Source organism: Equus asinus, chromosome 2, assembly GCF_041296235.1.
Source record: "Equus asinus isolate D_3611 breed Donkey chromosome 2, EquAss-T2T_v2, whole genome shotgun sequence".
Classification (NCBI taxonomy): domain Eukaryota; kingdom Metazoa; phylum Chordata; class Mammalia; order Perissodactyla; family Equidae; genus Equus; species Equus asinus.
The window spans coordinates 97096360-97123268 of NC_091791.1; the positions used below are offsets into that span (position 1 = coordinate 97096360).

The 26909-nt window shown below is 49.0% G+C and overlaps 1 protein-coding gene across 1 annotated transcript in view; it reads right to left on the bottom strand.

The window, feature by feature from the left end:
• ABHD17C (abhydrolase domain containing 17C, depalmitoylase) overlaps positions 1 to 25910 on the bottom strand; it is a 50142-nt gene extending 24232 nt beyond the window's left edge. The window contains exon 1 of the mRNA XM_014842499.3: positions 25259 to 25910. Coding sequence (XP_014697985.2) covers positions 25259 to 25830 — 572 coding nt within the window. The 5' untranslated portion in view covers positions 25831 to 25910. The remainder of the gene's footprint in view (positions 1 to 25258) is intronic.
• Between the last annotated feature and the right edge of the window lie 999 nt (positions 25911 to 26909).

Here is a 26909-nt window from a genome sequence, read left to right on the forward strand (position 1 = left end):
GGCCATGAAGCTGGCAGGTGGCAGAGTTTGGCTCTGAACCCACATCAGTTGTCCCCCCATCAAAGCTAAGCCCCTCTGCCCTGAGCCCCACGTCTCCACAGAGCCACCCACAGCCAGGGAGGGGCAGTGGCAGCTACGCTGTTGCTTGGTGGCCAGGTCAAGTCAGGAGAGCAGGAGGCCAGATGACCCCACCCCTTCACCAAGGTACTTAAGGAGGTCATCCCGCCCTTCCTCTAACACCACACTCCTATCTTTAAACGACAGAGCACCAGAACCTTACCAGGAAACCCCAGAAATCATGGCGCAGCAGGAATCAGCACACACAGTACCAGACAGGTCACTGGTTCCACGGGCCTCGGGAACACTCAGACCCACTGCGCACAGACCCGAGAATAACGTGCTTCGTACCACAGTTCTCACATGTGCTCTTCCATCTCCTCCCCCTTGCTCTCACCCAACACTTTCCCAATTATCTCAGGAAAGTTGTCTCTATTTTTGGAGACCGATTATATTCTAATTTTTAAAAGAACGCTGATTGTCTCAGGATCGACAGTGGCTCACAAGAATTGGGCCTATTCAAGACCTCCTAGGACAGAAAGGTCAGTGAAGGCACAGGGGACATTCTTCACCAAAGGTGCCATGAAGACAGGAAGTGCCACCTGCCAAACAGCCAGATAGCTGGAATTCTCAGCTGAGCTTTCTCCAGTAACCAGACGCCACAGCACGCCCTCCGCTGGCTGATTGCCCCAAGTCTCTACTTTAGTGCACGGAACTGCTAAGCCAAGGAGGGGCTAACAGAAACAACAGAAACAGAAGCAATTAACCAAGAGAGGAGGGACAACCCTCAAAATTAAAAACCAGGGAAAACTGCCCTATGCAACTCCCAAATTAAAAGAGAAATCAAAACCACAATGATAGACCAGGTAAAAAATGAGATTACTGAAAGAGTATTGAAAAGCAAAATAATAATAAAATCATCCTCATCACCTTGACTGAACTAGCCAAACCTATAACACTAAACCAGAATATGAAATTCGCGGCTTAAAGAACATGCAGATCCCCACCATCACTAACACACAGAGCAGAACCTCAGCCTCTCCATGTCTGCGACAGCCCACCGTACCCACAGAAGGTCTAAGGAAGAAGAGACCACAGATATTCGCTATTCCAAGGGTCTGTTCATTCTTAGAAACTGCAGAGAAAATGTTCTGTATATAGGGGTTAAGTTTTGGTTGGTTAGTTCTGTTTCTTTTTGTGTCCTTTCTTCCACTGAAACCTTGTACCCAGCAGACACAGCCTCTGATTGAAACTCTCCCACAGACCAGCTGGTGCTGGGGAGGCCCATCCCTGGGTGCCTCTGTGCCTTCTCTTTGCAGTTCACTGACTGTTTGATTATTCTCCAAGAAACTAGAGTCTAAAAACACAATAACAGTGGTTACATAACTAAACGAATACTATTAACTCAGGAAATACTACTCAGTACAGGATTTAAAAGATAATGGGACTTGTAATAAAAATTGACAAAGTAAAGGCACGTTTCTCTATTCTCCCCTTGAGACTCGCTCAAAACAAAAAGAAAAAAATTTTAAAGAAGATGAAAAGCAAAAAGGAAGCACTCCAGAGCTTGGGGGAGAGGCATCCACGACCCCACAGACCCAGAGCCAGAGGGCGACCCTCCAGCAGAGACAGCACAGAGCAAGCAGCAGGTGCACTATTAAACCTCATGCTGGCTGCATTTTGTGTTTCCATTCTTGTTTTTATTTTTCCCTTATCATAACTCATCTCCCTTTATATTTTATACATCATAATAGACAAGATACAAACCAACCAAAAATCACTATATAGCACCAGACCCAATTTCCACAATGATGTCGTTAACATGATCTATTTCCTGGTTAGGATGGAAAAGGAGTGCAAAATATATTCTTCCCAGGCCACCGTGAAGTTCTGCAGTCCAGGACCAGACAGTGGATTCCCGTCTCGCCCGTCTCTGAACACAGCCTCAAATGCCTTCTGAGTGAAGGGACCCGCTGCGAGTCCCAGATAATCAGGACTTTAACTCCATTTCAGTACGATCCCCTGGCTCAGTGGAAAGTTACACTTACTCAAACATCTGTCTGGCTTAGAAACTGCATGTGCTAACTGTTGGGCAAGAACTGACGTGGGGACTCGGCCTGGCTGGAGGTGAACAATTACCGGCCTCCCTGCCTTTTAAACCTCCATCTGGATGGAGGTCACGTGGATGCGGGTCATATAGATGTGGGTCATCTGAGTAGAGGTCATGTGGATGGGGGTCCTCTGAGTGGAGGTCATGTGGATGGGGGTCCTCTGAGTGGAGGTCATGTGGATGGGGGTCCTCTGAATGGGGGTCATGTGGATGGGGGTCCTCTGAATGGAGGTCATGTGGATGGGGGTCATCTAAGTGGAGGTCATCTAGATGGAGGTCATGTGGATGGGGGTCATCTGAGTGGAGGTCACCTGGATGGGGGTCACCTGGACGTGTCTCCAGTCAGCTACTGGCTTCTCGTCCTCAGCTCAGGACGAGATTCATCTGTTCCAGAGTCCAGCAGAGGGTGGGCAGCCCCACACGCCCCAGCAGGAGGGACACAGCTCACGTCAGCTCTGAGGGTCCCCACAAGCGCCAGCCCCTGGGTGTATGACATTCTGCCCTAGGTTCACAGTGGAACCTCCTCCAAAATCACCTATTTACAACCTCTGCACTGTAGCTGGCAGAGGTGCACGGAGAACCAGTGGAGGTGCAGACCACCGGGGGCACCTGTGCAGGAGCATTGCAGGGTTGGGTGTGGGGGGTGTGTGTGTGTGTGTGCATGTGTGTGTGTGAGGCCTCCTGTCCTGCCACAGGCGCTCACGGCCCCTACCTCAGAGAGTCGTGGTTTGAGGACGGAGGAGAGAAAATACGGCTCGCGCCCCACCAACGCCAGCCCCTCATGTTCCCCCACCCCCTTTCCCTCTGCAGGGGTGCCACAAGCCAGCAGGGTCAAACTTTCAAGCCGCTGCACTTTTTATTATTTAAACACACCTAGAGCATAATGCATAGAATACTTTCTAACACTGTATTTTAAAAACCATTTAAAACGAACTCTGATCGGTAGCCTGAGCACCACCAAGCGGACAGGCCTTGCTGGCAGGTAGATGCCCAGTTCACCCCACCTGTGGGATTACACAGACTCAGACTTCCAGCTCCTCAGTAGAAGCGATACCTTTGGTGGTGACTTCATGTGTCCCAAGATACCTTTGGTAACGTGGCTTTCTTTGAATTTCGCTTATATAGAGACAACGTGTTCATAACAATGCAAACAGCTGCTTTACCTAAAATTTCTCATCGAAAATTAATACAGTGTCTCTCAACAGCCATTTGGTGTGTACAGGCTGAGTGAGATCAACTCCGGACTGTCATTTTGGAATCCCCAGCGTGACTCATGGTGAATCCTCCTTGGATGTGGCAATTCAACAAGATACAACCAGCAGAGGCCCTGACAGCATGATCCAGCCGGCTCCTTCACCATCAGACACCGAGTCAGCCTGGAAGGGCTGTCGGTGACGACAGAATCACGGGAAGGCTCGCCCGTGGAGCTCCCTCTCCCAGCGCATGGCGCCCCTGGGGCCATGGGACGGGGCAGCTCACAATGAAAAATGCCCGTTTATGACACTGTTAATTAAAAAGACACCTCTGGCTTCTAGTTCAAAATGAGCACCCAAGCCCGTACATTCACTTCCCAACCAACCCAAATCTCATAGAAAAAGTATAAATGTTCAGAAAGGAATAAACCCACAACAGCAGGGAAAGTGGGAAGATGGGGCAAAATCAGAAGACAAAGATTTCCACCCATTTCTAGGTGAGAGAAGCTGAACGGGAAGGTGTTGATGGATGAAATGGAGAGGAGACAGCCGTCCAGAACACACTACGAGAGGACTGTGGGGCAGGCAGGAGCCACTGAGTCACAGGATGGTTTCTGGCTCAAAATTCGCTTGCAACTAAAAATAGGTGAGTTATAGAAAGTCTGAACAGGGAACCCACAAATGGACTCCCCTCCCCAACAGGGAGTTGAAAGCCCTCTGGGGTTTCCAGTTGATGCTATCAAGTGAAACGGTCCTCAGTCAGCCCTCGGAGGCCTCCTTTCTCCCAAAGGCTGCCAGGCAACACACCCAGGCTGCCCTCCCTCTCGGGGGAGACCAAGGCAGGAGCAGACCTGTGTACACCACACGGAGGAAACCCAACCTTCCTTCTCCAGTGTAGACAGACAACCCAAAAGGAGGATGAGGACAGGTGACATTTACAGAGCATCCACTATGTCCCGGGCACAATTCTGCAAACTTTAAAGGTCCTGATTCATTGAACCCTCAACCCCCCTAGCAGGTAGCTACCATTATTACACAATGAAAATAGCAAAAGGGGGTCAGAAGACTGGATAACTAAGAAAAACCCCCATGTTTCTTAGCAGAAAGTCAGTAACACTCTCTAAAGTTGCTCCTGAGAATTGGGTGCTGGGAGTAAGGAGGAAAGAGGGGTGACTGTGGCTTTTCATCATAATCTCTTCCTTTTGATTTATTATTGTATGCAAATATTATTTGAGGAAAAACGTTAAATGCTGTCATTAAATTGTTATTCACTTGTCATGTCATTTTTGTTGTTGTCAGTGCCCTGGAGTGGATGCTGACTCCTAGTGACCCTGTGCTCAGGAGAGCGGAGCCCTGCCCAGTCTTTCTGTGCCATCCTCTCACCTTCCAGCGCTGTATCGGACAATGCTCTGCTGCTGTTGACAGGGTTTTCATGGCCCATTGTATCAGCAGTGGGTGGTCAAGTCTTTCTTCCTAGTCTGTCTTCGTCTGGAGGCTCCACTGAAACCTGTCCACCATGGGTGACCCTGTTGGTATTTGAAATCCTGGCAGCACAGCTTTCAGCATCACAGCAACACCCCACAATATGACAACCGACCGAAGAGGGGTGTGGTCCCCAACCAGGACACAAACCCAGGCCTTGGCGCTGAGGGCCTGAATCCCAACCACCAGACATCAGGGCTGCTCTCGCCTCATTTACTACTGAGGTTTCTCACCAGCACATCGGCACAACTTGATTCAGCCTAACGACATGCCTTACTGTTTTCATGGAGGCGCACTCTCCATGAGCACCCCAGTGTCACTCCATCTTTAAAAACACGAGGGGAGTGGCTCCTCCCTACATTTCACAGTCATACCTGTCCGAGGACACAGAACGCAGGCATTATTCAGACTGATTGGCAAAGTTATTCTATTCTTGCGTCTACCTCACTCTGTCCTTGACAAATCAATGATGTCGCCAGCTGAACAAGATGACGCCACCGTCCTGGACGGAGGCCGCGGCCCTCCGAGTCACCAGGTGCTCATTTGCAGTAATTACATGTAAGAATCTGATCTAAACATCGAGACTGAATATTAGTAAGGTCAGTGGCAAGGAGATATCGATGGGCAAAGCATGGGGCTTAACATTACAAGAAGAAATTTAATACAGATAAATAGTGAAAAAGACAAATTGAGGGAGGGTATTGAAAACAATCAAAAGCTTTACATGCGGCAAAATTCCAGTGGGGCTGTTGAGAACGCTCCCACAGGCAATGTTCAACTCCAGAACAAGCCGACTTTCCTAACCTAAGCTGCCTCCTGACAACCCGGGTGGACTTCCCCATCCTAGGATGGTGATGCGACCAGCTAGCTGTTCAGGCTGGGCCAGCAGCATCCTTACTCAGCAGTCCTTGTGAAATCATCTGAATATATTTTTTTGCAACCACTTGGGAACTCTGCTCTACAGCATCTGAAGCTCCTCAGGAACCAAGACAAGGGGAGAAGGTGGGGCCTCCTACTTGGATTCAAACCTAATTGCTCTGCGAAAAAGGGGTCAGCTGCCAAATAATGATTTTAAAACCAGTGTTTAAATGCACTTTGCTCTCATTTTATCCAATGAGTGGAAAATGGAACAGGTGAAAGTGCTAAAATTCATAAGAAGCACAAGTCTCATATTACGGTTGAGGCAAAGATGAAAAGTATCTGATGTACCAAAATGTTGATTTTTTTTTTTTTTGCCTCCATCAAATGCCCACCTGCCTCTGGGTGATAAGAGTGTCTGTTCAATTGTAAAGGGAAAAAAGGACACTTAATGAACATACATAAAAAGTAAGGAGTGAGTGTCATTTTAAAGACTATCTGAAAATTGAGGTACAATTAGGACATTTTTAAAAATTAGCTCTCAATGAATGAACATCTTCCTTATATAAGTCTATCATTCTGCTTGACCCGAAATTTTCAGAAATGCACATGCATGACAGCAGCAGGCTGCCTGTCCAGTCAGGTCACATTAAGTAGCAAGCCTGGGCCATGGGAGCGACAGTCCCATTGCACCTTCCTCTGGTCAAACCACACCTAAAGTGCTGAGGTCAACTCTAGGCCCATCTCAGAAATGGCACCAAACAAGAATGTGACCAGAGAGGAAGACCAGATGGTGAAGGATCCAGAAACACCTGGTACAGAGAGAACTGGGGATATTCAGCTTGCGAAAGAGATGAGGAAGCCAGAGAAGACCTGACTTTAATTCAGCCCGCGTTTAGGGAGGCTCTCCCTGGTGTTCAAGTCTGTAGGGAATTCAGCTACAAACAAGATGCCACCTTTGCCCTCGTGGAGCTTACCTGATAGTGGTTTCCAGGATCTGACAGATGCTAAGAGGAAAGACAACCAGGAATTAGGACCAAGGAGACAAAAGTAAGAGACAGCTGAGCTTAACAGAAGAAAAACTGTTCTCCTTAGAAAGATGTGAATGTTGATAGCCAGATATTAATTCAGTTCTTCATTCAACAACATTTATTGAGACTGAATGGCTATCAATAATAATGGAATTATTGGCAAAGATAAATTCAGGATTTAGGCGTTTGGCTACCTGGGGATTGGAGAGAGCTGGCGGGGGTGGTGGGGAGTGAGAAGGGGACCAGGTGATTAGTGGTAAATTATTATCATTTCCCTAGCTTTTAACCTAGGGTAAAGGGTTGGGACACTTACCCCACTATTAAAATAAACACAAAAGCTAAACAAATTAATTAACAGCGAGTCATGAAAGTGTACCAAGAATGTAGGATTTTGATCAAATTTTGCACTTGATGCTAGAGGGTTTTTTTTAAAAAAGAATAAAGAAATTTTTGAATCAAGTACGACAGATTCAGTGAATAGATATCCTACACTTTCTAGATTACATACACTAGCCAAACTGTTCCTTCCTTTTCTCCTGCAATAAAATGGGGAAATGACTTAGGTGGCCAAATAAAACATTTTTAGAGATGATTTTAACAACCAAAAGCAGAAGTGGCCAAAAACCTCAGAATACTGGACCTACTGAAAACATGTGGCTTTAGGAAACCTCCATTGTGTTTAGGGACCCACTGGGCTACTTCAATCTTCATGTTCCTCTCAAGGACCATCTGACTGTATGTACTAATGGTTTGGTTTCCTTGGCAATGGAAGGACTAAAATCTTAAAATTCATTGATTTTAATGGACTTTACAGAACATAGCACAGTTACCTAGAGAAACGACCATGTCCCCTTAATATCTCTGGCTGTAATTCAAGAAGATCGAAGTTTAGTGGGGGTGGGAGGAGAGGGGAAGTTTTCAAGATGATTTTCCTTATTCAGGCTGTTTTACACCATCTATTCATTCTGCCAAGAAAGAAAGATGGTCTGGACGGCACTCTTCTCCTGCCAGAGCTTCTCATTTTAGGGCTAAGGAGACCTCTCCCTTCCAAGAAATTGTAAGGGCCCTAGAGACTTGTAAGAACTCACAAAGCAGAAGTTCCCAACAAGGTCACAGGACTTATCGTATTTGCTGTCCCGTGGTCTCTGAGACAGAAGCATGTCAAGAGCCTAATCTGGGATTAGGTCAATGAACCCTTATTGCAAACCGCCAAGCGCCAGACTCTTGAGCAGCGGGTTATGATAAACATCCTATATTCATGGAGTGGGCGTGACTCCAAGAAGCCACCTGCAATGACAATTCAAGCTCCTGGAGGCTCAGAACCCCTTTCTTTAGTTATCCCTAAAGCTAGACACATTGCAGAGGCTCCGCAAACACATCAGATGGATTTTCAAGGATTTTCACTTCCCATCTAAAAAAAGAACTCCTGGGATTTGGTAGGAAAAATGAGCCCAACTTTAAATGTTCAGGAAGAAAACACTGTTCCAGATTACTGAAAATAGGTTATTGTGGCTCTGTAAATCAATTTCAGAAATGACAATAAACAGAGGAATGAGAAAATTCAATTGCACTAAAAGAAAGGTCAAATACAGAAAGACTATATTGCTGGACCATTTGTACGCAACTGCTTTATTGATAGACTGACAAAATCACTAGAAAGCAAACCACAAAATAACTACTAATGGCAACAAATTGAGAGAGGCCCCCAAAAATTTAAGTCAAAAGAAATACCCTGAAGCCTTGCACTCACTACTTAACAGCGACATGGGCTGATGTAAATCATACTCTCCAGACACTTCTTTCTACAAATGTATCAAGTGGGAATAACTCTGTATCACCTTTCTCACAGAACTATTCTCAGGAACAAAGAGAGGGAGTGTGTGAAAGTGCCCTGGAATTACGAAACCCTTTAGAAATGCAGTGGGTTGCTATCTTTCCAGTCTTTTAAGGGTATCTACTGTAAACTTTTTCACTTTTTTCCCTTTCTTTTCAGTGTTTTAAAATTCACTTTATCAAACCAACATATAAGCACTTTGCAAACACTGACTTATTTATTATTCATGACAAACACTACAATATACATACACCACCATTTCTCCATTTTAGACAAGAGGAAACTGAGGCACAGCGGAAACAGCACAGGCAGTCTGGCTGTGTCGTCCTTGCTCTTAACCTCTGCACCATGCAGCCGCCTAAAGTTATCACGGGTTCTGTTTACTTATCCTTAGCCATCCCCATCTTATCAGAATCCACAAGACAAGCGGCCAGGCGGTCAGAACACTCATTCCAAGTGTTGAAAGGAATCTGAGTGGCCACCTCACGAGAGAAGAAATGTTTCTTTTCTTCCTTTCAAATGATTTCCAAACGTTCAGGAGACATTTTGTCTTCAGAACAGTGTTAGACAAAAGCACGCAATTCCATGGGAGGAAGTTTCCCCAAGGGTACTCAAAGTCATCTTTTAAATGCAAATTGAAGATTTTTTTTTTTGGACTGTAGAAGATCTGGCAACAATGAAAGATTGTACCAAACATCTAGCCCAGGACCTGACAAACTGTCAGGCGATTCGCTGAAGGGCAAACATTTCTAAAAATTTAATTTCTCCTCATGCTCAGATCCTGTAATTCTGAGAAAAGAACTTTAAGAATATTAAGTGACAATGTTAATCCAGAGCACTGGTGCCTGAACTTCTCAGCATGCATCCTTTTTCATAAAAACGAGAACATATACTCCTGATGTGTGTGAAGATATAGATTTATACATATTAGTTTTTAAACACTATATAAATCCTAAGGACGTTTAAACCAAAAAAATAAACACTGAAAAATAACTAAGGAGAGAAATCTAAGTTCTGGTATGTTTCCTGCACCACAGTGTACAATCTCAGCATCTTCCAATACGCTCACCCCATCTCCTTGAGAGACAACAGTGTCGGATTTCAGAAGATGAGCTCCAGGGTCAGGCTGCCTGTGTCCAAACCCTGGCTCACCTTTTAACTCTGTGACCCTGGGCAAGTCATTCACCCTTCCTGGTCCTCAGTTTTCGAACCTCTAAAATGGGGATAACAACGGTGACTGCCTCAAAGATGTGGTGATGATTAAAAATATGTCACGTGTGAAACCACAGAGACATTACATGACTATCCAGGCCACACAGCTGTGTAGCTCAATGGTTGGCTAGAAGCCATGCCTCCCAGCACCACACCAGTGATCTTTCTACTGCCCCCACTAATTCCAGATAAATGAAACACAACCCTGAAGTTCTCAACTTACTTATCTATTTTTGAATAAAATGGCCAAGACTCCAGTGCATCTCCTCTGATAACTATTTGATGTTGAATCTATTTAATATCTCCCTTCAATCTATTCTCATTGCGATCCATACTCCAATAATGATACGACACCACAGTGCACCAAGGAAAGGTCGGGTCTGCAACAGGCTCACCACCATGCCTGAGTGCTGATACAGACAGGAAGAAGATACTGCTGGGAAATTAAACAGCTAAGATTTGTGCATTTCAACGAGGCAATTTTTTTCCTTAAAAAAAAAAAAGACCTATACAAAAGCAATAATAATAGAGTGGGGGCAGGTTTGGGTTGAGGTGTAGATGCTACAAAAATGGCAGAATGTTGATAACTGTTGAAGGTGGGTGATAGAAACATGGGTTTATTTTAATACTCTATTTACACTGTATCTAATAATAAAGTTTAAAAAAAATAAACAACATGGCAAGGGAAAAAAATATGGCTGGTCTATAAGTCTCAAGGACCTGAGGCAATGGAGGCAACAGTCAGTAGAATTCCAGATACAACGTTTGATTTGAATTCTGCATTCTTTTAATTGCCAACTGACACAAAGTATATGAATATTCCTCAATAACAATAACCACAACCACTTTTTGCTAGTCTTATAAAAACATCCGAGAATGAGACGGACTCTGGGTTCTACACCGATAGCAGATAGACGCGTATACACTTCTCCCCCATAAGCAACAAGAAGGACAAATGTTCCCCCATCTTCTCCAAGCTACGCTTCTTAGAATGGCCACACAGTCAGGCGACTCTTAAGAAAACAGCTTTGCCTTCCAGAAGGAAGGCCAGGCATTTATTCGCAGGATCAGATGGCGGGCCGTGGGGAGGATCTCAGTTCCCCGGGTCCTTCTCACCTTCTCCCTCCCCTGGGCTGGGTTACACATTTGCACCCAGCCCTGGAGAGAGACCTCAGCAGGAAGCCAGGGCTACCAGAGGCCTCCATGCCCAGAGTCAGAGGGGATCAAGACCCAGAATCTTGAACCTGAAACAAAGAGCCCTCGATGTAGACACCCACTCTTAGTGACTCCACCCATTCCTTCAGCCCCAGCTCCAGGGCCTTCTGTGCAAGGGGTGTCGTACTGGGCTCAGGGCAAGTCCAGACGAATCAGAGACGGCCGTCCTCAAGGAGATGGCAATCACGTGGGGAGTCAGATACAGTCAGAACCAACTGAAGACCACGTGGCAGATGGAGAAGAGACACACAGTCAGTTATGGGAGCGGAGGACGGCCACCTTGTTGGCAAGGCTCTGCAAGGAGATGGGGGCGGAGATTCTGAACAGCCAGTGACCGCCGGAGAAGGGCATTCCAGGTAAAGAGCACAGAAAAGCCAAGGCTTTTCTCTTTTTCTTTGGTGTGGAAGATTGCCCCTGAGCTAACATCTGTGCCCATCTTCCTCTATGCCGCCAAAGCATAGCCTGATGAGTGCTGTGTAGGTCTGCGCCCAGGATGTGAACCCGTGAACCCCGGGCCACGGAAGCAGAGCACGTGAAGTTAACCATTATCCCACCAGGCCGGCCTCCATGTTTTTTCTTTCATAAATATCCAGAGTGTGGTCTTTTATTCTAAGTAGCACTTTCCAGAAAAGAGTTGCTGATGGAAAACTCCTAGTCGACGTAGATTCCAATTGTTTTGGGTGTGACTTAATTACCTTTGCAGTTCTTTAGTAAATGAGAAGATGAAAGGACAACTCAAAGATCATACAAGAATGGATTTTAGAAGGTTACAGATGCCTACAAAAAAGTTCCCAAGAAACTCCTGTCCCATTTTCAGTTCAGAGAGGAAATAGAGAAACAGTCAGGTGGGAGGAATTAGGGAAATTAAAACTGTAATCTTCACCACACTTAATCCTGCAAAAGCAATCACAGTAGAGAAATGCTGGACCCCCCAGAGTCAGTACCAGAGTTTGAGCAAACAGCCCAGTGGAAGCAAGGAGGTGTGAGGAACGGGGGAACCCCTGGAGAACAGCCGCGCTCGGCCCCTCTTGGGAATCGCACCGGCTGCTGGGGGGCTACAGCAAGCACGGGGCAAGGCACTGCTCTCCCGGGGCCTCAAAAGAGAGCTCAGGGAAAATCAGTGGTCACTCTCCAGGCACAGAAAGTGACCATACGGCCACGACCCAAGCAGGCGGCACACACATGCCGAGGCCAGGAGGCTCTCCCCCAGGGAGAGACGTCATTCCCGGAGCATCTGATCCTCCCACACCAGGTTCCTGCAGAGGCCTGGGGGAAACGTGGATCAAATGCCCAGGAACCAGGGGAATGGACTGAACAGAGCTATTAAGGGCAACTCTGGCAAGGGTGCGGGCAGAGGCAGAGCAACCCCAGGGTCAAATGCCAATTCCCCCACGTTCATTTTTGGTTTAACCACTTTCCTCCTTTGACGGGAAAATTCCCAAATCTGCCTCTGGCCCAGACCCCGATCCTGAGGTCCACACTCACATCCTATCGCTTGCTCAACATCTCCACTTAGATGTCTGACGGGCATCTCAAACTCACCATCCCAATCCAGCACTGGACCCCCGCTCCCCGCCCCAGCCGAGAGCCGCCCACAGCCCTCCCCCAGCTCAGTTACCAGCAACGCTAGGTTTCCTGTCGCTCCAGTGGAAGCATCCTTGACACTCGCCTTCCTCTGGGCATCAACAAACTCTGTTGCTTCGACCTTTAAAAAACATCCAAAATCTGAGCTGCTCACCACCTCTGCTGCCAGCTCTCTGATCCGAGACACATCATCTGCCTCCTAAAACACCGGACGTGAATCCCAACTGGCTTCTTCCTTCTTCCCCTGCACACTGGCCCCTCCAACTTATCATTAACACGACAGCCAGGGGGATCCTTTTGAAACCTACGTCAAATCAAGTCACTTCTCTACCCAAAGCCCTCGGAAGGCTCTGATTTCACAGAAAAGCCAGCAGCCCTCCAATGAATGCTCTGTGGTCCTGTGTGAACACCCACCCACCCCAACCCGTTCCTCTCCGTCCTCATCTCCTATCATTCTCCCCTCCACTGCACCTCATTCGCCCTGTTCCAGTCACTCTGGCATCCTTGACGTTCCATCTGCTGGGGCCAGATTCATTCTCCAGATGAAGCAGATTCTAAGCATGTTTTTAAAACTGCCATCCACACCTCCACTCATCACGTTGCCCTGTTCTGCTTTTCTCCTTTTTCTATAGCATTTATCATAATCGAATCAACTCTTGTTTACAAAATTATTAGGATTAGTTTTTCATTGCTATCTGCCCACTCCTGAATGGCAGCTCATAGGAGCAGAGATTTTTGTCTGTTTTATTCTGGAACAATGCCTGGCCCACAGCAGGCCCTGAATACACCTGTTAAATAAGCAGATCCAACAGGATGGGAGGGTGAGCAAGAAGCGGTATTTCATAATCCAAAATTCTGGAGTGGAGCATTCCAGGAGATCACAAGGTGTGAGGTGTGGCCACAGATAAGGGCTGTGGAGCAGGAGAGAGAATCATGACAAGGGGGAGTCCAGGAACTGTGAAACAGGCTTGCTGAGCAGGGGATCAACATTCTCGAATATTCAAGCTGCACGGGATGAGAACAGAAGGCGGGATGGTAAAGAACACTGATCCAGATGCAGAAATCTCTGAGGAGTATGCAGCTGAATCCTGGAGGCCAAGAGCTACCAACAGCTTACCGAAAAAAAATATCTGCTTATAATATATTTATATTTACAATAATTTTGTAAAATTAGATTTATATTTACTTCCTATATATAACATATATAATATAAGAATCTAAATGGATGAAAGGACCACGAGTCGCACGACGGGCATCAATGCTCCAGGAAAAGCAGAATCCCACCAATTATAAGAAGGAAGCACCATCACACAACCATGAGTCACTATGGGGTACCCCAATGGCCTCCTAAAGCACTCTCAAGTCCCAATGTTCCTCAGACGTCCCACCCCCACACCAGGCCTGCTGGTTTACGGTTTAATCTGGGTCTGCTCCAGATCCACTCTGTCAGTCTCTGAGGATCGGGTCCAGAATCTATTTTTAACAACACGCTCCCCCCCGACCCCAGTAATTCTTACAGTTAAGTCTGTGAACTCTGTCATCACCATCTCATTCACTTATTCACCCAACACACATTCAACGAGTGCCCGTCACATGCCATCATCTGCTGTTCCAGGCGCTGGGGACGAAGCAGGGAACAAAGCCAACTGGGGGGATTTAAGCAGCACCGGGTCCTGGACAGATGGCATGAGAAGAACGTGAGGCAGGGAGATCAGGCTGCCACAGAGACGCAGGTATGAGTTATCAAAGGCCTAGCTTAAGGAAAGGAGATGGACAAGCAAAATGCAAAAAAAGAATAATAGAAACTAGTGGCTGACCAGATGAAGAGGAAGGCACCAAAAGGGGTTGTAGCCTGAACATGTGTAAATGGAGGGTGACATGTGGTCAGAGTGATTCGGAGGAGTGGCAGGACTGCCCGCTGCGCCCCCAGGCAGCCAGAACCCCAGGACTGCAAACTCCCTCTGACCTCAGGGATGGAGACAGACTCTGGGAAACCCTCTGCAGTTATGACACGGGCTCAACACCAGGTTGACACAGGGGAAGCCATATTGTAGAAAAGAAACCATATTGTAACATTGAATGACTTCTGATTAACTAACCCAGACATCCTCTGTAGATTTTGTGGCCCCTCCCAGCTGCTTTAAATGATAACTTTGTTCCTTTGAGTTCCTTAGGAATGTGATGACCCCGGGCAGAGTCTATGCTGATAGCCATCAACAATTACAACTGAAAGATCAGGGTATAGGGCGTTGCTCCATTCTCTGACACATGTCCAATAAAATAAAGGACTATCAGCAAGAGGGACCTGATGTCTGCCCCACCCAGAAACCAGCTCCCTATATAACCATCCTGTGGCCTTTGTTCTAGAAGGTGGTTCTTTCAGACATGAGTTGGCCATCTTCCCCCTTGCTAGCAAGCTGTGATAAAACCCTTTCTCTCCTACCACCTTGCCTCCTGACTACTGGCATGTCTTGGGGTGGGCAGATGACTCTTCTTGGGAGGTAACAGTTAAATGACAGCCCAAACTATGTTAATCCTTCTACTGTAATTATATTTTACATTATATAATTACATTCTACTGTAATTCTATTTTAGCTTAGTATGTTCTTTATCTTTCTAGTGTTTTCTTGAAGTTTTTAGTAGGAAAAACTAATTTATCCCAATTAAATATGACTCCCAAGTTCATTTAAGAAAATTATTTTATCCAGCCTAGTTACAGAATATAAAACGTGTTTAGAAGTGATTAACACGTCAACGGTCCTTTCCTAATACGTATATTCAAATCAAAATGGTATGAATGTTACAAGTCACAAGGACAACAGCGATCGTTAAACCACACAGCAACCAAACAGAGAATCTGAAATAACCTTGGGTTTTTATGACATTAAGGATGAATCAAACTATTTCAGTTAAACCAGAGAAGAGGAGCAGATTTTGCCACCCCAAAATATGCCTCTTTGGCATACTGGTTATTTTAGGCTGTTTTTTTTTTTTTTTTTTAAATAACAGACACAAGAGAAGCTCTAAAAACTGAGTAGAAGTTATCCTTTTGTAAGGAACATTTCCATTTATAAGGAAATCTCCACTGGTAAGGGTGTCTCCCTCTCTGTACCTGGAAGAGGAGGATGCTGATAAATGAAACTCTTATCCACAGAGAAGGCAATGACTCTATCTGCATAACAACCCTACCGTTGTTTACCGTGCTTTTCCTGGTCACCTCCCATAACTGACTCCCCACCCAAACGTCTTAAGATGGTACTTAAGGCGATGGCTTCAGCCATTCTGGTGAGTTACTCAGTTTCACAGGAGGTTATACATGTTATTAAACTTTTATTTCTCTCCTGTTTGTCATGTATCATCTTAATTATTAGACCAGCCAACGAACCTAAAAGGGAAGAAGGAAAAATGCTTCCGCCCCTATACCAGCATACAAAAAGTCCTGTTCTGGTATCACGGACCTTTGCAGGCAATATAATCACGACACACAGCTTGGGACACTAAAGACAGTGTGGGATAAGCTGGAACTCTTATTTGATTACCAACCATAATAACAAAAGTGTTAGCCAGCAGAGTAATAATTAACATCCAGAAACTCACTCTTTCTGGAGATATTCTGAATACAGGCTTGCTTCACATTTTTTCCCCCAACGTAACTGCCCAGATTTCATTTTTATCCATTTAAAAATAGGAACCTGAAGGAACAAACTAATAATCAGTCCTGGAGGTTGCCAGGCCTCCTTTTGCAAGTGCAAATTTAAGCAGTGCCCAGTTAACAAGTAATCCGGAGGGAGGCCAGACTCTGTTCAGTGATTCAGCAAGTCATTGAGATGCAACAGTGAACCATTAGTCTGGGCGCTGCATCTGAATGACCTGGACTTCCTGGAAACAGGTTTCCAGTTTCACCACAGTGCCACGGCCCTTGAACACTCAAGTAAATCAATAACATGGAAGTTATCAATGAGCTCCACGACGCAGAGCCCTGAAAACTCAAAGGGAATTGGAGGTACAAGGCATCATGGGAGCATTCCTATTCTAAAAGGAAGTGTGCGACTCAGGTTCGGCGACCTTTAGGAAAAGAGGAGGAGAATTATCCGCTGAAGGTCATCCCATCAGAAAAGAGCAACCGGATGTCCTGAGCGGTAGAAAGAGACGGGGTCGCCTCCTCATCCTCTCCATTCCCCACTCGGTGCCCCAGTCTCCGGTTGCTGCCTGAACGCAGGTCCGGCTGAGCCTGGAAACAGCGCCGTGGAGGTTTACAAAGTAATTGCCAGGTATTGGATTACAGGTAAAGTTTCCTCTCCTTTCAGGATCTCCTTTGGGGATATAAACACCTTGGGAGATGAAGTGCTATCGGATTTAAAATACTAAAAGCCACCGCTCCCCAAACTAAAACAGGATACACAGAGCCCTCAGGGCCAGGGAAGCACTTTCAAAGAGCCTTTTCCCCCTTCGCTGCAAATAAAACCAAAACATCCTCACTGTGCCTCTCCGTCCACACCCACCGAGCCAGGCTCCCCTGGGTACTACTATTTACTCTGCAGAGTGGGGAAGGAAGCAATTTCTTTAACACGCCTTCTGATCTAAAGCATCTGTTTTCTGGCATGATCTAAGCATTTGGTTATTATAGCTCTAATAATTTTATTAGTAATCCAAAACAGCAATAACATCCTATTTGTCGCGCTCTTACTCTGTGGAAGGCATTGTACCAGAGCACCTGAGAGGCAGTGGTTGCTATGATTATCATTGGTCCCATTATTATTGTAACTGAGGTTCAGAAAGGCCAGGAAACTTGCCTGAGGTGAAGCAGTTAATAAGTGGCACAGGCAGGACCTAAACTCCGTCTGTCTGACTCCAGAATCTCTGCCCTTGGCCATGAAGAACATCAGAGAAAGCTAAGACTGACAGGAACATTCCTCTCCAGCTTACCCTTGAGAAAAGCTTACCTGGGTGACTCTGATATCAGAGCCAGGAATCAGTTACGGCTGCAAATCATCTAAATGAAGAGCTCAATCATTAAATCATTTCAAGCTGGCGATCTCTAACCCGAGTCACACAGAAGGCCGCTGGCAGCCTGGAGCGCTGGCCCTCTTCTCCTGCCTCCGTCACCCAACGTTCGCCCTTTCTCCTCCCCGCCAGGGGCTGTTCAGAAGTGCGTCCACCCCACAAACCACTTTCTACAGCTGGCCCCACTGTCCTGGGCTGGAAGGTGCATCCGCTGTGGGGAGGAGAAAGGGGACGCCACAGGAAGAGGGGAGCATTTTTCTAGAGCCTCTCATTTCCAGGCTGAAATGGGAGCCCAGACGCTGGTCACAAAAAGGCAGTGACATCATTGCTCCACTGACCTGGTTTATGGAATTAATTATGGTCTATTCTTCAAGGCCTCTGCTCTCTCGTCAGAGAGAACTGTCACACACAAGGGGCCAGGTGGAGTGGAGACCGTCCCACGCAACCCCTACACCTAGAAGGAGGCCCAGAAGTGCCCCGGAGCGGATGTGGCAGGGCGAGCTCGTCCTGGCCGAGCCCCCTTCTCGGGACTGCCATGGCCCCCAGCCCCAAGGAGGTCGCCGTGTTTATTATACTGCCTTAGCCTAACCCGGGTACATACCAGGTATCTGTGGGCCCGAGGGAGGCCAGCTCCTGGCAGCCTGGCCAGGGGTGGGCACAGGTTCTGCTGCGGGGAGAGGTGATGCGCAAAGACCAGGAACAACAGGAGAGGCTCGTTGTAGAGAGAGTGAGCGATGGAACAGGCAAGCAGAGGGAACGGGGCGGGAGACCAGGCCAGCCCAGGCAGAGGAAGTGGGGGGTAGGGCCACGGGCCTCCACGGCTCCTGAGTCCCCACTTCCAGCTCCCGTGGGACTCAGGAATCCCGCACGCGTGAACGTGGCTGTCCTTTGAACAAAGGACCCAGCATTTGGTCCATGCTAGTGGTTCCTGGCACCAAGGTCTTTGGCTAAAAACATCTATGTAAGTGTAGAAAAGAACCATCTCTAACATTCTCTTTTCTTCAACTCTTAACCAATTAAAGTGTGGCCAATCTTTCACCGTACACTGACTTCTGGATGTTTCTAGGCCAGTGCTTCTCAACCCTGGCTGCCCACACACACACACACACACACACACACACTTGTACATATATGCATACAGACGCACATATATTTGAATATATGCACACGTACAAGTGTAAACACACTTGTACCCATGCACCTAGACACATATGCATGCACACATATGTGTCTAGATACACACCCACACCATTTTATAAAACCCATCTGGAAATGCTGACGTGCAGCCATGGTTGAGATCCACTCTAGAGACTGAAACCACCGAGTTTCCCAGTGTGGTCGAGAAAAGCAAATTCAAGCACATTCGATGCTCCCCTGAAAATCATGAACCAGCCTCCCAGAAGGCACATCGGAAGCCCCGCCTTTTGATGCAGGGGAGAGCGAAGCCCCACAGGGTGGGGGGGGGGGGGTGCTGGGGGGCCTGGTTCAAGGAGACCTGATGGACCAGAGGAAGTGCTGCAATTAGAACCCGTCTCCCTAGTTCAAAAGACTCTGTGTTTGTCCAACTTTCGTAAATTAAATCTTCTAGACGAAGCAGGAAGCCTATCATTTAAAGCAATCCTGAAAAAAAAAAAGGCATTCTGATATCTGAGTACTGCAGCCCTCAGTGTCATCGGTGTTGAGACTCTGGATTCCTAAAGTGGAGCAGGTTTACAGCCTCTACACCAGAGAGAGCAAAGTCCAACAGAGAAGGTAACTCTGCTACAAGGCGAACACAGCAACTCCTACAGCCAGATCCTGGGGGCTTCTGCGGGTCATCACCCCTGACTGGAGTGGAGGCGGGACTGAATGTGGGCAGCAGTGAGGAGCAAGAGCAGTGACGGAAGGCGGGGAGTGCGTGACCTTAGGGGTCACTTCGAGTGACTGCAGGACAGTACAATGTAAGCGACTTCTCCGGGAAGCGACAAAGGCTTCTTCCACCAACATGCCATTATGCAGGAGAGTTTTAAGACTGAGCCTCCAGGGGCCAGCCCAGTGGGGCAGTGGTTAAGTGCACACGTTCTGCTTTGGTGGCCGGGGGTTCGCCAGTTCAGATCCCACGTGTGGACACAGCACCGCCTGGCAAGCCATGCTGTGGTAGGCGTCCCACATATAAAGTAGAGGAGGATGGGCATGGATGTTAGCTCAGGGCCGGTCTTCCTCAGCAAAAAGAGGACAATTGGGAGCAGATGTTAGCTCAGGACTAATCTTCCTCCAAAAAAAAAAAAAAACTGAGCCTCCAAGATGGCCCTAAATACAAACAAATACACTCAGAAGAGAAGCACATCATGGAGTTATCGCTGCTAACACAGAGACGTGAATGAGCTTGTCAGGTCTTCTGCAACTGGACCGCCAGAGCAAAGCGAGGCCCCTCCAAGCAGACCCACGGGTAAGTCCGCGTGTGGGATGGGGCGCGAGCTCAGAGCCCCAGCTAGAGAGCAAATCTACACGAGGGCACCGTGAGGCGACCTGAAGATGCGAGCTCGGCACAGGAGCATTTGAGGGAGAGGGGACCTGTAAAACACACTTCACCCCCTTCAGTTTCAACAAGTCCGTTCTTAAGAGTTAATTCTTCCTGATGGGATATTCTCATAGTGGCTGCCTTGAACCCCAAGCAGATATTCTATCTCCTTTCTAGAAATATCCCTGTGCTCTCACCTTATGTCAAACCTTATTCACAACACCTTCTGTTTCTCTCCTCCCTGGTCAGCCCAACTCAGGCAGAAATCCTGAGCACTCTTCCTTAACGGCATCGTAGTAGTCTCTCTGAGAAAAGTGAGAACAACGAGGTCGGGGCATTAACTTCAACACGCCCGGGGAAGCAACTGCTTTGCTGCTCCCGGGAGAAATCCATCCTGCGCCTCACAACGGTAAACACCTCTCTCAACCAGCAGAAGGTGCTTTTCGAGGGCCCCCCTCCCTGCGGGTGTCCACCACAGCCTCCCCGCCTGGTGGCTTTCCTGATTGTGCATCCTGTGATTCACAGGTGCACAAGTTACAACACAGCAACATGTGGCTCCACACTCACAGTGTCTCTAAGATCCATTCCATCCTTTCACAACAAAAAGAAACGGTTTGGGAATCACGACACTCAGAGGGAACCTATTGTAGCGTCTGGTACAAGCACAGCATGGATACATGTGTGTTTAACGGTTAACGGTTTGTTGGTCAAATGAATAAACGAGTGAATGAAATACTGTCTTTGTAGTTGCCTTTGCATCCAGGCACCAAAAGTCTCTATTTATCTTCCTCTCTCTGCATTTGCTTCTCTGATTGGGTCAGTGTTTCCTTGTCCATGTTACTGAACGCCTCTCTCCTCCACCATCCCTGCAGCAAATACAAGGATCAGACAACTGCCGCGGCTGGCATTGGTGAACACTCACAAATTGAATCACAAATGCCCTACTCGCCCATTTTTCTAGATTAAAACGTTTCAGCAAAAATACTCTCCACCCATCTCATGCCTCATTCGCTGGGTTATTTGGCTTGTTTGGGTTTACACTTTCACATCAGCTTGATTCACCGCCTCCTGAATCACAGGTCTCGTTTCTGCACAGTCCGTAGCTGCTCGTGTCGAGAAGCCCCTCCGAGGGATGTGTGTGGAGGAGACTTCATCCACCTGCTCCCACCGAGCCACAGGCAGCCCTTCCTGCACAGATTAATCACTTCCCCGGCTCAGGTTGCAACGCCACCCTCCAGTAGGGCCACCTGATTCTCAGTGTCCTTTCCACAAACACTTCTAAGAGATTCCAGCGTGTGCCCTCAACTGCTGGTATTCACAACACACTCACGATGTACGTCAGTGACACAAAATGTAAGGCCAGTCCCAACCTTTGAGCTCTCCATTATGCTCAGGATCTCTGCTGTCTCTTCTCTCTGTTCCCACACCAGCTACTGGGGGACTGAGTATTTGTGTCCCTCTCCCCAAAAAATTCATATAAAGAAACCTAACCCCCAAGGTGATGTTATTAGGAAGTTGATTAGGTCTTGAGGGTGGAGCCCCTATGAATGGGATTAGTCTCCTGATAAATCAGCCCAAGAAAGCTCCCTCGCGCCTTCTGCCACGTGAGGACAGGACAAGAAGTTGACAGTCCGCAACCAGGAAGAGGGTTCTCCCCAGACCCGGACCATGCCGGCATCTGATCTCAGACTTCCAGCCTCCAGAATTGTCAGCAGTAAGTTCCTGTTTCTAGGCACCCAGTGTGTGGTACTTTGTTAGAGCAGCTGAAACCGACTAAGACCCTAACTTACTTCTTCCACCATGAGTCCACACTCTTTCCGGCTCCTTCAAATCCTAGCTCTCTTCTCACCTTTTCCAGTAATTTTTCAAATGCTTAAAATAGTCATTTCTTGGCCAAATAGCAATGACCACCTTCGTTGCCTTCAAATTTACTTCCTCTTGAAACACTTATTCTGGATAATATGCCCGCCTTACTGCCCATCATTTATGCAAATACTTGGGAGCATTTATGAAGTCCTCATGAAGGACTGGGCAGCTCACCACAGCACGGCCAGGAGCTGGCACAGACAGGTCATGGATAAAAAATGAAGAGAAACACAAAGGAAAGGTAAGTGTTACTGTTTTGTTCAATACAGACACTTCAGTGCTGCAGACACATGCATATAGTGGACACAAGGTGAATCAGACCTCAAGCGGATACATCGTAACCCCTTTTCTGTCTATAGTTGTACCCATGGATGTACACTCTGGAGATAAAGTAAGATGGAAGGTTTGTAAGAATCTAACTTAGGAAAAGTTGAGTTTATCCCATTTATTTATGGGGCACCCATATATGCAATCCATTAATCAAGCATATAATGAGTGTCTATTATTTTAAGGCACTTTGCCGGTTGTTGGGAATACAGAAGGTGTGGAGTCCTTGCCCTTGAGGAACTTTCACTTTAATGGGAATACAGTTAACTAACAGGAGGCATCGACACAGAGTGACAAGCGCAGGTAAAGGGGCTGAGTGCCAGGTGCACAGGCATGTGAGGGTCTCCGAATCCAGGCAGGATCAAGTGTTCCTGGCAGCAGAAAAAGGCGTATACGCAAGGCCAGACGTGAGCACAAGGAGGGGGGACGAGCCTTGGGCCCAGTCTGGGCCAGGTACCGTGGGGACGCACACACTGACACACCCTACAGTCCTCCTGGGGGCACCCTGAGCTGAGACAGAGCTGCCCCAGGACAGGGCAGGCTCCCCAGTCACTGTCCTGAACAGCGTGGTTAACCAGGAGGTCAGAAACAGACCGCTCCCCAAAGAGGACATGGGGCTGGGAGGTGGAGGGGGGATCTGACCCAGCCACAGAAGGGATGGGCACGCGCCGTGGAAAGACTGCTGCCGGGACCGCGACCTGCACGGGGCTGGAAATGGGCAGAGAACAGGGCCCATTCCAGGCAAGAGGAGACCAAAAGACCAGAGAACAGCGAGGAGACTGATGCGCTTCAGAATCAGGGAACTCCCGTGTAATTAGAATAAGTCACACACACACACACACACACACCCCTCTTGAGAAACCTGACAAATAGGGCTAGACGGCATAGGGGAGCGAATCCTGAGCCAGCAGTAGAGAGACCGAGATCCTCCACTGTGAGGTTATCTTCCCCAGGCCTCTGGCAGGTGAGGTGGGCGCCAAGAGCACCGTCCAGATAGGAGTTGGGAAATATACGTGGTGGTTCACAACTGGCATTCTTTTTCTTTTTTTTATATTATATGAAGTAAAACAGAACATGTTCTGCTGTGTGCATTGCCCAGAGAAAAAAACAATGTTTTATGAAATGTTTGCTTCAGATATATAGACACAGACGCATATGTGAGCTTAATCAGGATGTAAGATGCTTCTTACTATGGGGTCACAATCAAAAAAGTTTGAGAAAGCACAGGACAAGAGGATTTGTAAGGTTTCTTCCAATTCTAAGATTCTCATTTAACCTTTAAATTCTAACCCATTTTACAGGCGTGTAAACCCATCTAGGTATGAGTTCTGGCATAAAATTAAATAAACCATGGGCAAAATTTAGACATACCATCAGATCATTCAAAATGGAATTGAATTGTTTATCCAAACCAGTGACCTTAAACTGTGACAAAAGTCTCCAGGAAACCACTATGCTCACACATGTTGTAACAGACACACCTGCACATTCAGGGCAGAAGGTTTCCCCCGTTCTGAAAGGTTTTAACAGACACCCACACCGAGGACCAGGCTTCCACAGAAATCTCAGGACAAAACCTGATACTCAAGTAAGATTTTCAAAGTTTCATTACAAAAAGATCTAATGCCAACCCTTATTTTTCACACCTTTACCCACAGTAAATGCTAGCCATCTATTGCTTGTGTGACACACACTTCTGAAACCCTTTAGTGGGACAGGTAGCTTCTAACTACTTGTGTACTCTGACTCAACGTATTCACATGACACATTCTCACCCACCTAAACCCCTTTCGAAAAGCTATATAATGCAAATGAAGTCCTTCAGGAGAACAGGAATAAGCAACATATCTTAAGTCCTAAGTCCTTCCTTGTTGGACAACTCGTTTTCCCAGAAAGGCGAGGAGCTAATTTATGAGCCTGTGTATTAACAGGAAAGGAGACGAAAATCATGAACGTCGGGGATCCGCATGAGCCGAGCAAACACATTTCAGAAAAAAATTATGTAAGTGTCCACAGCCATAATAGTGTCAATTACACTTATTCTGGGGGCCGTTTCACCTGAAGCGATGCAAGGTCATTACAGGCATGATCTCAGGTGTTTTCACCACCACTGCTATGAGGTGAGTCAGAAATACCAAAACTGGAGCACAAACAGGTGACGTGACTTGCCCAGACTTTTGTCTGAGTTGAGAAGAAAACTCAAGTTTCCTGTTTGCTTGTCTTCCCAGGTTTAGCCCGGAAACCATGCCCTCACAATTTGTGCCTTGCACGTTAAAGTCTGCCCCAATCCTTCTGTAAATGCTAATTCAAGGTCAAGAGAGTCCTCAAACCCCATAACCTAAGATTCGAACACATCCTGGGGTGTTGCTGAGGCCTCGCGGAAGGTGCCAGGCCAGCAGGCACCACTTAACCTCCCGGCCACACAGTGCCAGCTACTCTGCCCACCAGGAGGCCAACTTCGCACCGTGCGCCCGGCCAGCCGCCTCCACGGTGGCCAGGACACTGCCCCGCCGAGCACTTTACAACCAGAAAGTCCTTTAGAGGTCACCCCGTGTCGCCCCTGATTTTACAAGGAAAGAAACCGCTCTGGAGCCTCCTGCCGCCTTCCCCAAGGTCACTTCGGCCCGAAGACCTTCAGTCTCTGGCTGTCAGCTCGCACAGAGTAAACGCGAGCCGAGTTGTTTCTGCCCGTGCTGAAGCACCCCCACGCTGCCACGTGCGGAGACCAGAGCCACAAAAGACCCAGCCGGTGGACCGGGGACCCCAGGCATGCCGAGGCAGGCAAACCCCCCGAGTCTGAGCTCTCCAGGAACCTGAGGGCCGGCAGGGGTTTTGGAGGGGGTGGGAGAAGGCCAGGGGAAAGCGAATCCTCAGCGGCTGGCCCATAGCCCCCGAGGAGGGACGCCTCTCCCCGCAGGCCCCGAGGGAACCCCCGCCCCGCCCCCGCAGCTGGAGGCCGGGCCTGGCGACCCCCGGCCGGCTCACCGGGTGCGCAGCGCCTGCCACGCGGCGTCGATGTCGGCGTAGAGGTTCTTCTCGGAGGGCCTGCCCGAGCTGACGCCGTAGCCCGAGTAGTCGTAGGAAAAGATGTTGCAGTTGATGCGCGAGCCGAGCCCGATGTAGAAGCTGCACATCTGGCCCAGGTCCACGGCGTTGCCGTGCGAGAAGAGCAGCGTGTAGCGGCTGGAGGGCGCGCAGCGCACGAACATGCAGCCCAGCCGGTTGTCCCGGGCGGTGCGCGAGAAGAAGACCTCGACGGCGTCCAGCTCGCGCTGCGAGTACTGCCAGTCGGCGCGCTCGCTCAGGTGCAGGCTGCACGCGCCGGGCCCCGCGCCCGGGCCCTCCTCGGGCTGCGGCGCCGCCGGCTGGGCCGCGGCGGCCGGGGCGGGGGCGGGCGCGCCGGGGCCGCGCTGCTCGGGAGCCAGCACCGTGTAGGTGGGCTCGGGCGGCAGGAAGGCCAGCTTGGCGGCGATGCGGCTCGGGCAGGGCGGGCAGCAGAAGAGCCAGCACAGCTCGCCCAGCGAGAAGCCGTTCATCCTGGGGCCTGGCTCCGGCATCGGGGCGGCCTGGGCCCGCCGCCGCCGGCCCGGCAGGCTGGCTGGCTCGGGAGCGAGGGCGCGCGGCGGGCGCGGGCGGGCGGGGCGCGCGGCGGGCGCCAGGGGCGGCGCGGAGGAGGCGGGGCCGGCGGCCGGGCGGGGCGGTCAGCGGCGGTCCCGAGGCCCGGGTGCGGCGCTGGGGGCCCGCGCGCGGCACACAAAGCCGGCGGCGGCGGCCATGCCCGGCTCCAGCGCCGCCCCCGCCCGCGCCGCTCCCGCACGCCCGCCGCCACTTCCGGGGACCGCGCGGCGCCCCCGGGACTCGGCGCGGGGCCGGCATCGGGGCGGGGCTCCCCGGGACACGGGGTGGGCGCCCCCGGCTGCCGCCCTTCCATCCGCGCGCGGGGGCGCCGGCACCCTGGCTCGTCTCCAAAGCGCATCCGCGTTCCCGGGACGCACGGGGGCCCGGAGGAGCCGGCTTAGGGGTCCGCATAGGGGGCAGGTGCGCAGATATCCAGAGGGCCGCGAGCCCCCTCACCCGCCTGCGAAGCATGGCCTGGGTCCGGCAGGGGCCTGGAGGAGCGGGGCGCCCCGGCGGAGGGGGTGTGCATGGGGACGACGGTGGAGGTGGCGTGGGAGTCCTCCCGGATCGGACTATTCCGCCCTCGGAATTCCCTTCTCCAGATCCGAGTGTGGTCAGGCATGGAGGTTCTTGGGAATCTACTGAAAAGAAAATTAATGGGTGGAAGAGAGTTTGAATGAGCCTTTAACATTGGCTCTTGGTGTCTGTGCAGCTTTCTGAACTGCCCTTCCTGAAGTCTCAGTACCACAGGGGGTACTTGTCTTGTGGGGTAGACGGTCCGGTCCTCGCTGTATTTCCCTGTCACCTGAGGCTGCTTCTGCATGTGTAGCAACAGTGTTACCTTCCCAGGGGCGTCCTTGGGCCTTTGGTACATCCATGTATCTGTACCCACCGGCTGTTGTCACAGGGCTGCGCTGTCTTCAGCGATGTACCACGACTCAGTTATCATCTCCAGTCCCACGTGCAGACTTTCTACTAGTAACTAGGTGACCTTTACATTGCTGTTTTCTCTAGACTT